Genomic DNA, 13026 nt, shown 5'->3' with positions numbered 1-13026 from the left:
GAGGAAAATGAACCTCGTCCAATAACAATGGAAGATAGTAGATGAGGAGGTAGGGAAGCTCCTCACAGCAGGCTTCATTAGAGAGGTCTAATACCTAGTTCTTGTCAAGAAGGCCAATGGCAAGTGGCGCATGTTCATCAACTACACCGATATCAATAGAGCCTGCCCAAAGGACAACTCTCCACTCCCTAGAATTTATTGCTTAGTAAACACAATCTTGGGGTTCAAGCTGTTGAGTTTCATAGATGCATACTCTAGCTACAACCAAATCCTAATGCATCCAACCGACAAAGAGAAAATCGTCTTTGTAACTGATATGGGCTTGTACTTTTACAAAGTTATGCCCTTTGGTTTAAAAAACACTAGGCAACCTTCCAGCATCTTGTAATTAAAATTTTTGTTGATTTGATCGAAAATAAAATTGAAGCTTATGTTGATGATATGGTAGTAAAAACCCAATTTTCAAACTATTTAATTTTTTACCTACTGTGTTTTTAACGTTCTAATGAAGTATTACATGAAACTCAACCCGAATAAGTATGTTTTCGGGGTCACGTCAAGCAAGTTCCTTGGGTACATAGTGAACCAGCGTGGCATCGAAGCCAACCCGAACAAAATCCATGCCGTCTTAGATATGCGACCACCCAAAACAATAGAAAGTACAAAGACTAGTCGGTCGAACAGTTGCCTTGTAAGTTGGCTAGGCAGTGCCTTCCATTCTTTATAGCTATAAAGAAGAACCAAGACTTTGAGTGGACTGAAGAGTGCTACCTCGCGTTCAACAAGCTCAAGAGGTACCTAAGTTCGTTACCTATGTTAACTAGGCTAGAACCCAGAGACGAGCTCAAACTCTACCCCTCTATGAGTGATGAGGTAGTCAGCTCAGTCCTTATTCGAGAAATAGATAAGGTACAATGACATGTTTATTACGTAAACAAATTTCTGCATGCTACAGAGACTAAGTATCCAAACATTGAGAAGCTGGCCTTCTCATTTGTGCTGGCAGCACATAAATTGTGACCTTAATTTTCAAGCCCACACCATTTTGGTCTTGACCAATAAACCCCTTAGGCAAATCCTCCAAAAGCCTATGGTCTCGAGTAGACTGAAAAAATTGGCAATCAAGCTCAATGAGTACAATATCTAGTTTGAGCCACACCTGGCAACCAAGGCACAAGTCTTTGCTGACTTTATCGCCGAGTGCACATTTAGCATGCCTACCCCTAAAGTTTATGAACTCATAACCACCTTGGAGGCATTAACCGGTGCAACACCCGCCCCGACTTGGGATGAGGAGCCCTGGATCCTCCATGTGGATGGTTCGTCCAACCAGCATGGAGGTGGGGCTGGACTAGTCTTCCATGGACCTAGTGAGGTTAAATTAGAGTACGCCCTTCGGTTTGTGTTCCAAGCTTCAACCAATGAAGCTGAGTATGAGGCATTGATAGCCGGGCTACCAATGGCGAAAGAAGTTAGTGCAAAGCATCTTGTGGTGTGCAGTCACTCACAATTAGTGATAAACCAGGTGAATGGAGAGTATGAGGCCTGGGAGCCCACCATGTTGGCTTACTTAGCCAAGGTCAATGAGATCCTGCCCAACTTCAACTCTTGGTATATCCAAAAACTACCGAGGTTAGAAAACATTGAAGCTGATACACTCTCAAAGTTGGTAAGTGTGACAAACATTACGAGCAGAACGGTCTTCATCGAAGATCTGCCATGCCCTAGTATACAAAGAGTGGTAGAAGAGGTCACTCCTATTTTGGTTGCAAAGCCGAGCTGGATGGATCTGCTCATTCATTATCTACGCCACAGGACCCTACTTACAAAGTGTAATGTAGCTCAGAGGGTAGAGCGACAGTCTGTTCCCTTTGTAATCATAGGTGAGCAACTGTACCGGAGGTCATTCACACTCCCTACCTATGCTGCTTGTACCGAATTGAAGTGAGCCAAGTGCTACGTGAGATCCATGAAGGTCTCTGCGAAGGACATCAGGGGGCAGGGCACTCACCCAGAAAGCACTATGACAAGGCCCACGATGAATGTGGATGCAATAGAGTTGGTTCAAAAGTGTGATAAGTGTCAACGACACGCTAAGATACCAAACCAGCCCGTCATTAATAAACTTGAATGAATCTCTATCTAGAACTGCTTGGAGGTTTAGATTGTAGGGTTCTTCTCTACCCTCATTGTTTATCGATTGAGCACCAATATTCCAACTAGTTGATCCATAGCTTGTTCGGTTGTGACTACTATGCAGTTGTCTTCTTCATATCCTATTATTCCGCACCTCATACAAAAAGGTCGGTAGTTTCTCATATTGGAACGAATACCACTTCCCAGATCTATCCTCATAAAAATTGTAGTTTCCTTTTACTAGAGGCACGCCAACTTTGATCTTAACCCTGATGCTGAAAACCCTATCCCACATTGGCTCTGTATCTTCTTCTTCTTCTTCTTCAAGTTGCTCTTTGAAGTCCCTCACTGGGATCCTGGCTATACTGACTAGATTAGCACCCCATTCCCAAGTCTTTTTTCCGGTGGAACTCCAAGAGTCCTGATTGTGATGCCTAGTTATGAAAACTAAATCATCTTGGTGCCTTCCCTAGGAAACCATCGACGTAGTAACAAAGGATAGCCTTTTATGAGCCATGGTTCTTGGTTTAGAAAGGCTTCCATATCCGACTCCTTTTTGAAATAAATCCACAAAACTTCATCACCTAGCCATTCCACTTCGTATTTGTTGTTTGGCCAGAATTTTCTTATCTTCTGTAAAACTCCATGGGTGTTCGTTTGTTTGTCTGCTAGCACTTTTGCAAAAAGACCTTTTGTGCATCTTTTTTCTAACGCTGAGTTCTGACTTCTTTGTGCAGGTAGACTGCCTTCTAGATTTGAAGCCATTCCGTCTATCTGGACTCTGGTAATAGTCCGTCTTCCAGCTTCGCTTAACTCAAAGACAAAGGGGAAAAATGGTGCTAAGACCAATACCGACTATCGATTTAGTAGGGTGCAGAAGCAAGTAGAGAGTTTAGTGGACTCACTGTGGAAAACAACTTTTGTGGGCCATTGGTGAGATGAAATAACTCTAAAGATGAATTCGGATCTGCTCCTCACAAAGCGCCATCACAACAACCTCACAACACGTTTAGTCGTGCATTTTGAACATCCCCGTACTTGAAAATATGTTTTCATAGATGTTCCCAGTGCATAACTGGAATGTGTTGTGACGTCACGGAGATACATTCTGTGAATAGATTTGATCTCTCTAAAGATGAAAATCACAATACAAGTGCAGAACTGAGATCTGTTCCTCACAAATGGGCACCTCACAGACATATTCATTGTGCATTGGGAATAGTTCATGTGAATAATAACTAATAAGTACGGAAAATAATCTCGATGCATGATAGGATGTGCATGTGAAGCACATGCAAGGCACCAGGTGTGACGACGGTCTCATAAGTGCATGGGTGGAATGGGATGAATATCTATAAAAAAAAGAATGAGGTGGAATCCAAATCTACTCCCCCAAAACATGCCTCACACCGACCTCACAACATGTTTTAACCACACATCATCAGGAATGTCTTTTGTACTTGCATTTATTATTCGGGAAGATATTCCCAATCGAGGGTGAGATGTGGGTGTGGGTGTGAGGCGTGCTCCGTAAGGAGCAGATCCCAATTCAATGGGATGAGTTGATAGCAATCCATTCATCACGTATCTATCGTTGTCATTGGTGTTGAGCCGTTGATACTTCATATAATGCGAGTCCTGTTTGGTTGAGCCTGATTAGAATCCACGAGAAAGAGAAAAAGGGGCTTATGGGCTAGGGGTAAGCATTATTTGTTTAAAACTAAAAAGTTGATTTGTGAATTTGGATTTTGGTTTTAACGGTTTGACTATTTCGATTTTTGTTTAATTAAGTTTGGTTATTTCGATTTCAGTTTTTAGAATTAAAAATCCAATTAATAGAAAAAACCAAATTAACCGAACTTTGCTAGATAACATGTTATATATAATAATATATGGAGAAAATTCTAAATTAGTACCCTGTACTTCGGGCCTATTGCCATTTTGGTCCTTGAACTTTAAAACGCGATAACTCAATACCCGAACTTTCAAAACATATCAATCCATTGCTTGTCGTTAAATAGGAGAAATGGCATTTGAAAAGATAAAAATGCCCTTCGAGTGTCATCTAATTTTCTTTATTAACCATCCAAACATTGATAAAAAATGAACAGTCCAAATCCTTTTCTCTTCTATTCAAGAAAGTTGGCGTCACATCTCAGTGGGCATTTTGGTGGCCCCAACGTTCTTGAATAGAAGAGGTAAGGATTTGGTATTATTCATTTTTTGTCAATGTTTGGATGATTGACAAAGGGGCGGGGATTACATTCTCCATCACCGATCCCAACCCCCAAATCACCCCCCATCCCCGTCCCTAATCCCCAACGGGGAAAGGAATGACCCTACATCCCTGACCTCGACGGGGATGTCAAAGACCCGAATCCCCAACGAGATATGTATTTACACATCGTGGATCATACTGTGAGAGAAAGACTAATAGTCTGAGACAAAGAGGTTGAGACCGAGAGAGAGAGTGGACCGTTGCGAGAGTTGAGGTCGGTGACAAGAGAGAGAGTTTGACGGGCGATGACGATGGCAGTTAGTGAGAAGACGACGATAGACAAAGGTTAAAGGAAGATTAAAGAACTAAAACTCTTCTTTGAGTATCTCTTCTCTGCCCTTTGTCAAGACTCGAGTATCTCTGTCCTTTGTCCGATGAGCGAGTGGCAACAGTGATGGCGGTTGACGAACCGATGACAAAGACAAAGGAAGACAAAGCTAGGGTACATAGACAAAGTTCTCTCTTTTCTCCGTCAAAGACTCAAAGTCGAAGTGTTATGTGTTTTACTTTTAATCTTTTGCAAAAAATGAATAATAATTATTATAATTATATAATATATTATATTATATATAATATATAATATTATATTATATCATATTATATATAATAAATTTATATATTAATCGGAGCTGAGTTGGGGCGGGGATTGTATTCCCCATCCCATCCCCCACTCTGATCGAGGATTCAGAGATCGCCCCATCCCCGACCCCGACGGGGAAAATTGCCACCTCTAAAAATAAGCAAAAACCAAATATAAAATTTCGATTTATTCGATTCATTTTAACCAAATAAACTCCGGCTGATATAAAAGCGTTTACGGTGATCACATCCGAATGGACCCTCGTGAAGATTGTGTAAAAGATTTACAGTTGATAACTTGATACTGCTACCGATACACCGCCCTGCTACCGTATAATGCGGTCTCCTTTATCACCAGCTTCCCCTTCGCAAGTAATGAAATCCATGATAATCATGGTGAGCGAGGTTTCTTCTGAAATAAAATGTTCGTATTTTAGGGTTTCGTATTCTTATTTTAGGGTTCACTCTGTTATGTAAGTCGAATACCAAAGGTTTTCTTTTTTGACTCTTTTTTGAATGCGAGCACCTGATGATTCATCTGAAAGGGGGGCGCGCATTGCTTCTAAAGTACCGAAAACATCCGATTCCTTTTGTTCTTGACACCACCCCAAGTCTTAAAAAAGAACTTGAACCCAACGAAACTGCTCTGAAGGAACCCCATGTTGTGAAGCGATTGAAGCAAGAGAGAGACATCACAGTGGCTATGGAGTACTTCAAGTACGTGACCAATTCGAAAGGTTTCAGACATACCCATCTAACGTATCAAATCATGATCGAGAAGCTCGGGGAGGAGCGTCAAATTGATGGCATTCAGTACCTCTTACAGCAAATGAGATTAGAAGGAATTAGCTGCTCGGAAGAATTATTTATCAACGTCATAAATTCTTATAAGCGAGCTGGGGCTGCCGATCAGGCTTTGAAGACATTCTACCGGATGCAGGATTTTGATTGCAAACCTACAGTCAAGATTTACAATCATCTCTTGGATGCATTGCTTAATGAGAGCAGGTTTCAGATGATCAGCCCGATCTATAATAATATGAAGAAAGATGGTATTGAGCCTAACATTTTCACATACAACATTCTTATGAAGGCGTTGTGCAAAAATAATCGAGTGGATGGCGCTTGCAGACTGCTCGTAGAGATGTCGAAGAAGGGGTGTTCTCCTGATTCAGTAAGCTACACTACCATAGTATCCGCTCTGTGTAGGCTCGGTAGGCTGGAGGAAGCAAAGAAGCTTGCAATTCAATTCACTCCCTTTGTCCCTGTCTATAATGCTTTGATAAATGGGTTTTGCAGAGAATCCAAAATCAAAGATGCATTCCTCTTGGTAGATGAAATGGTGAATCGGGGAATTGGCCCTAATGTAATTACATACACAACTATCATCAATGCACTTTGTGAGGTTGGGAATGTTGAGCTGTCTCTTGTTGTTTTGGCCCAAATGTTGGTGAGAGGGTGTACTCCTAATATTCATACTTTTACTTCCTTGATAAAGGGTTTCTTCCAAAAAGGAAGAGTATGTGAAGCTGTAAAAGTATGGGATTGGATGGCTGGAAATGATTGTTGCCCTAACATTGTTGCATACAATACATTGATACACGGTCTCTGTTCTAGGGGGGATGTCAATAGGGCTATATCCATTTTTTTCCAAATGGAGGAAAAGGGATGCCCACCAAATGTCACAACCTATACTATACTACTTAATAGCTTGGCAAAAGGTGGAGATATAGAGAGTGTGGCAGAGATATGGAACAGAATGATAAACCGTGGTTGCCACCCTAACGTTGTGGCATATACTTGCATGGTGGACGCCCTTTGCAGGAATTCAATGTATAACCAAGCCCAGTGCCTTATTGAGAATATGGATTTGGAAAATTGCTGGCCAAACACAATAACATTTAATGCATTTATCAAAGGTTTATGTCGAGATGGAAGAGCAGGTTGGGCAATATATATGCTTGATGAAATGGAAAAACGAGGGTGTCTTCCTAATGTCACAACCTATAATGAGCTGCTGGATGGTCTCTGCAGAGAAGGAAACATCAGAGAAGCCTCTCTGCTTGTGAAGAAGATGTCTGAAAAGGGAATTGAATTCAATCTTGTGACTTACAACACAATTATGCGTGGCCTTTCTTCTGTTGGTCTGGTGGCAGAGGTTTTGCAGTACTTAGGAAGGATGTTAGTTAAGGGAATTAAGCCCGACTTGATCACATTTAACACAATTATCCATGGCTACTGTAAGGAAGGTGAGGTCAAGACTGCCATCCAACTTATGGATAGAATGAGTTCAGAAGGGTGCTCTCCAGACTTGTTAACATACAGTTTTCTGATATATGGCCTTTGCAAATGGTTTACCTTAGAAGAAGCCATGGTTTTTCTTTTTAGGATGCTTAATGAAGGCCTTTCCCCAAATGCAGCCATATGGAATATCTTGGTGCGGTGCTTTTTCAGCAAGATGGGTCCTCCAGGGTCAATTCAGTTGCTGAATACCTTGGCAAATGGATAGGGTTTCATTGCTTTCAGTATTTCCTTGTGAAGATTGAGATTACCCAAGAATCTATCTCCTGGTTTGGTGATCAATAATAAAGAAGGTAAGCAGCTAAGAATATCTAGTAAATAGTTTTAGAATTTTAAGTTGGAGGGTCTCATCTCTGATCTAGGTCTACAATATTGAAAGCAACTGATTTATGCTAGCTTCTCAAAATTCAAATATTGGCACAATATGAAATTCTGTCAGCAATATGGCCATAACTACCATAGGTGACATCTCATTCAGATAGACCTGGAGATCAACAAACACTTTGGTGATAGTTTTATTAGGTAAGGATGGAGAGGGTTAATTTGGATTGGTGAAGCAGTGCTCCTGCTAGAGCTCCTAAAATTTCAAATATTGGCACAATAAATTCTGTCATCAATATGGCCATAACTACCATAGGTGACATCTCATTCAGATAGACCTGGAGGTCAACAAATACTTCTGGGATAGTTTGACTAGGTAAGGATGGAAAGGGCTAATTTGTTTTGGTAACTTTTTATCTTCATATTTTGGGTTAAAAGAGTTTCTCTTATTGAATGAGAAAAAAAGAGAACATTTATTAAATGACATTAGATTTGCAAGAGTTTGCCTTGTTGGTGAGATAGCCTATCCAGTGCCATCAAAAATCAAAGCAATGCACAAGTTTGCCACCTAAAACTTAGGCTGCAAGAAAAGTACTGGGCTTGAAACTTCCATTTTTTTTTTTTTAAGTAAAAGGAAAATTTTATTAAAGAAACATTCATAACATCCAAAAACTCTCTAATAAGATTCTTAAACCAAATAATATGAAACTCCAATGGGAAGGCAGCTATCTAGTGACACAAGGATAATATGGTTTCCACATAACCATGATATGGCTAACCAAATAATATGGAATCAGTTAACTTTTCTCAAAAAAAAAGAAAGATATGGCTAACCAGTTGAAGGATACCAACAGTACCAAACATGCTAATAATGCAAATTTCTATGAGCTTCTTAAGGATTTTTATGCCTTTCTCCAAGGATCTTGGAACAGGCTGGATGCCCCTGCACCATCCAGGTAGACAGTGGCTTGCAAATTCCAGCAAAATGCTACTATATTTCTAGGTTAAGAGGCTGAGGATCCAACTGGGCCAGGGTTATTGATTGGGCTGTCATGAAAGTTCACTTGGACTTCTTGATTAGGTCTCAGTATTACATGGATCCAAGTCAGTATTTCTTGATGAAAATTCTCCAAAATGTCTCTTGCAACACTATTACACTGAATCCCCAATGTCAGATAGGAGATGATCCTGTTAAGGAGAGGAGGCTGATTTACCTTTGAAAGTGTGGATATTCCTATATTCCCTATCATCATCATCCAAGCCTTATCCCAACTATATGGTGATGGCTACATAAATCCTGTTTCACCATTCTGTTTTATTTAATGCCATATCCATTGTTAAATTTATGGGTGCTTAAATCATTTCTTACTGCTTTTGCCCATGTTCTTTTTGGCCTACTCCTAGCCCTTCTAGCCCCTTTGACTTATAACAAATCACGTCTTCTTATGGGTGCTATTGATGGTCTTCTATGCACATGACCAAACCATCTTAGTTTACATTCTCTCATTCTATCACCTATTGGAGCTACTTCTTAGGTTCCCTCAGATGATTTCATTACTAATCCTATCCTTCTAGTTTTTCCACTCATTCATCTCAAAATATGCAATTCTGCCACAATCCTTACAACTGTTGTATAGAATTTTTCTTTCAATCTAAGTGGCATTTACCTATCACATTAAAATCCGGATTCACTCCTCCATATGACCCATCTTGCTCTAATTCTTTGTGCAACAATAACATCGTCTTCAGTCTCTCCCTTGTTATGAATTATCAAACTAAGGTATTGGAAACGGTCACATTATGTTATCTCTTGGTTTCCAATCCTAATTGTATCGTGATTTGCACTCTTATTATCACTATATACATATCATATATTATGTTCTAGTTCTACTTATTTCAAAACCTCTTGTTTCTAAGGTATTTGTCTATAAGCTTAATTTTGTATTCAATCCTTCATTAATTTCATCAATTAAAACAATGTTATCAGCAAACAACATGCGCCATGGGACCTTCTCCTCAATATTCTTAGACAATTCATCTATGATCAATGCAAATAAATAAGGGCTAAGTGCTGAAACGTGGTGAAGCATGGGGACACTTTGCTCAGCATGACCAGCATGTAGGCCATTCACATGTTAATTCAATGGAAGGAAGGGAAATGTTTCCTGGTAAGAATCTGAAAGGAATACTTTACAAAGAGTGCCCTTGAAGTTTATAGGTAGGCTGATGCAAAATGAATGATGAGATAACTTGGAACATGTAGAAAAAATTGATTATATAATGTCATTTGCCATGTCTAAATGGTTTTTAAAATATTAATTATTAATAAATTTACAGTAATTAGAAAACATTCTACACTTCCAGCTCCTGTTGTAAGCAACCAAAATTCTGGTGCTTATTCTTTTGATCCTGGTGTTCTCTGACAGTTGGAAAGTCTTCTGGCAATGGTACAAGGGGTATGGTCAGATAATCCTGCTTTGCAATTGGCAGCAACCACTCAATTCAGGAAACTTCTATCAATTGGCAAGTTTGGCATTCCGTGCACTGGGATGGTTTTTTCACTGGTCTTTCCCTGGTTTCCTGGTAATTAGTTCTGCTGGGTTTTGGTTTACATACTTGTGCAGAGCGCAGCCCTCCCATTGAGTAGGTAATCAAGGCAGGTTTTGTACCTTGGTTTGTTGAATTTCTTGAAAGGCATGATCTGCCTCAACTGCAAGTATGGACCATTTATAACCATCTCTCTCTTCTTTCAATTATATACTGTATGCAAAGGATCCATTGTGTAACTTTCATTAGGTTTAATGAAACCTTTGTGTGCAGTTTGAGGCTGCATGGGCTTTGACTAATATTGCATCTGGGGCATCAGAACATACACGTATTGTCATTGGCCATGGTGCTGTCCCTAAATTTGTGCAACTTCTTTCTTCATGAAGTGATGATGTCCAAGAACAGGTTAGTTCAAGTTTCCTTTACTTTCGTCATTTTTTTGGTCCTTGGAGAAGTGGTTTCATTCTCTCTCTCCCTCTTTGGCTATGTGGGCCTTCAGTAATGTATCTGGTGACTCACCAACCTGTAGGGATCTTGTTCTTGGTCATGGTGCCCTCATACCATTACTTGCTCAGTTAAATGAACAGTCAATCTATGCTACGGAATGCTGCCTGGACCTTATCGAATTTCTGTGATTCTGTCATTGGAGACCACCAACACCATTTGACCAGGTGAGACATCTATGGAGTTATGTTAATTTTTTAGGATTACTTTTGAAGAGGATGTTAGATTCTTAGACGTGTTAATTTACTATCGTGTTGTCTTTTATCAGGTGAAGCCTGCACTGCCAGCCCTTCAGTGCCTTATCCACTCAAGTTATGAAGTTCCAAGAGATGCATGCTGGGCCTTGTCTTATCTTTCTGATGGCACAAATGACAAAATTCAGGCTGTGTTTGAGGCAAGAGTCTGTCAACGACTTGTGGAGCTTCTCCTGTAAGATTCTATTGAAGAACTTCTCAACCTTGGGGTTTACTTGAAAAGAAACTTCTTGTAACAGATATATAGTTGCTGTTACTGGAACCTTTTGGTTAAGTGTAGTGAGGATTTTTGTAACTACTATTTTTTCCCCAAGAGCTGGCTTTGTTTATCTTCTCTATATTGTATTCTTGGTCATGGATGGAGATAGTAAAACTACCATTACCAACTTCTTTTTATTTTTTTAACAGACCCTTCACCTACTGTTCTTATGCCTGCTCTTTGGACAGTTGGAAACATTGTCACAGGAGATGATGCCCAAACTCGTGTATTTATCTCGTTGCCTTGTTAGTTTGTTCTCATTTGAGCACTTACCATTTCTTGACATGTGACTCTAAATACTCTATCTTGGGAAATTTGGTGGTCGTCTTCATGGCTTTTTATGGGAGTATTGTTTGAAAAGGGAATTCTCAGTTGGTGATTTCTTGGGCAGGCAGTAGGTTTGGTAGTCCTTGTAGATTGCTGCATTTTATTAGGGGACTTAACAAAGTGCATCTAGAGTAAAGTTACTTGGGATTATTTGCTACTGAAGGTGTTTATTCAATGTTGTATGCTTTTGGCCTTCTAGGCTTTTGATTTGCGCTTTCTGTCCCCCCATTTCCAGGTTGCTTAAAGAAAGGGATTGATAGTATAAAACTGAATATAATCAATGTTGGCAAAAGAAAAAGGCTGACTCTCTTTGTATCATTGCTATGCGAGTATTGTTGTGGAAGGGCATTCTCAGTACAGTTTGTCATTGCTTGGTCAGGCAGCAGGCTTTGGTGGTCCTTGGAGATTGCTGCATATATCATGGGGGTTCATGAAATTGGCATCTAGCGCAGACCATTTTGGGGTTATTTACTAATGTTGTTTCTTTCTTGTATTCTTTTGGCCTCTTAGGCTCTTGGTTCATGGGTTTCTACACCATTGGCTTTGTGTTTTCTACTAGCGGGGACCCGTGCGATGCATGGACTTTGTTGAGGAGAAGTGAAATAATGGAAATACATAATGGTAAACACTTTTTTTTTTCTATTTTTCATTGTAACACTATGAACTAATATCATTATAGGCAAGGATTATAATGTTTAAATTATGTAATTCATAATTTATATAAAAAAACAAATGTATTTTAAATACAATTTGAACCATTAACCTCTTTGAAGATTATTGATAATTAGTACATATTTTCAAAAAGTAATTTTAATGGTTATATTTTTTAATCTTTGGTAATTTATCATATTTATTGGAAATCATGTTAATCCATTTTTGGTGAATTCTTGGATAATTTTTGGTAATTATGACAAAATTATTGGTACTTTATTTTTGGTTATCTTATTGGCTAATTTATGTTCATCAAATCTAATTTTCTGCTATTTATAGCTTAAATTATATTTAAATAAAAAATTTAAATATAACCACTTTTAATTAAAGTTTAAAATTTAATTATATTACTTACAGTTTCAAATATAATTTAAATTATAACTTACATTAACTAACAATTTAAAAAACTGTTAATTAATGAATTAATAAAAATATTAATATCTTTTAATAAATACAGAATTTTAATAAATACTGTTAATTAATAAATATGGTAATTAATAATACTGCAATTATTGAAAATATTATAAAATATGGTTAATTATTAATACTGTAATTATTAAAAATACTGTTAATAAAAATAAATTATTTTTAATAAATAGTATTAATTAATTAATTAAAATACTATAATTATTTAAAGTACTATATTAATTAAAAAACTGTTAATTAATAAATTTAGTATTTCAATAAATACTTTTAATCAATTAATAATACTGCAATTATTATAAATACTGTATTAATTAAAAGTACAGTTAATATTTTTAATGAATGAAATAATGTAATTATTTAATTTCTGTTAATTAATAAATACT

At 38.2% G+C, this 13026-nt stretch overlaps 1 protein-coding gene across 4 annotated transcripts; it reads left to right on the top strand.

Moving 5' to 3' along the window:
* Positions 1 to 5046: 5046 nt before the first annotated feature.
* Positions 5047 to 12283, top strand: LOC148861234 (Pentatricopeptide repeat (PPR) superfamily protein). 4 transcript variants are annotated; one of them, XM_088982688.1, is made up of 6 exons: positions 5051 to 7587; positions 9603 to 9783; positions 10042 to 10262; positions 10436 to 10567; positions 10692 to 10833; positions 10935 to 11449. In XM_088982688.1, the coding sequence occupies exon 1, from the start codon at positions 5523 to 5525 to the stop codon at positions 7500 to 7502; it is 1980 nt and encodes a 659-aa protein (XP_088838814.1). In that variant the 5' UTR covers positions 5051 to 5522; the 3' UTR covers positions 7503 to 7587; positions 9603 to 9783; positions 10042 to 10262; positions 10436 to 10567; positions 10692 to 10833; positions 10935 to 11449. The 4 variants fall into 4 exon arrangements, with proteins under 4 accessions (XP_088838813.1, XP_088838814.1, XP_088838812.1 ...); XM_088982686.1 differs by lacking the exon at positions 9603 to 9783 and adding an exon at positions 11742 to 12283 and having other exon boundaries at positions 5055 to 7587; positions 10042 to 10198; positions 10935 to 11095; XM_088982687.1 differs by lacking the exon at positions 9603 to 9783 and having other exon boundaries at positions 5047 to 7587.
* The last annotated feature ends 743 nt before the right edge of the window (positions 12284 to 13026 follow it).

Source organism: Nelumbo lutea, chromosome 4 (genome assembly GCF_056320005.1).
Source record: "Nelumbo lutea isolate HS-2025 chromosome 4, American lotus-T2T, whole genome shotgun sequence".
Lineage (NCBI taxonomy): Eukaryota > Viridiplantae > Streptophyta > Magnoliopsida > Proteales > Nelumbonaceae > Nelumbo > Nelumbo lutea.
Note: the sequence above shows the minus strand (reverse complement) of the source record. Positions and strands in the feature narration are given on the sequence as shown.

Coding starts and splice junctions, on each gene's coding strand:
- LOC148861234 (XM_088982686.1), top strand. CDS start 5,523: ATGATTCATCTGAAAGGGGGGCGCGCATTGCTTCTAAAGTACCGAAAA.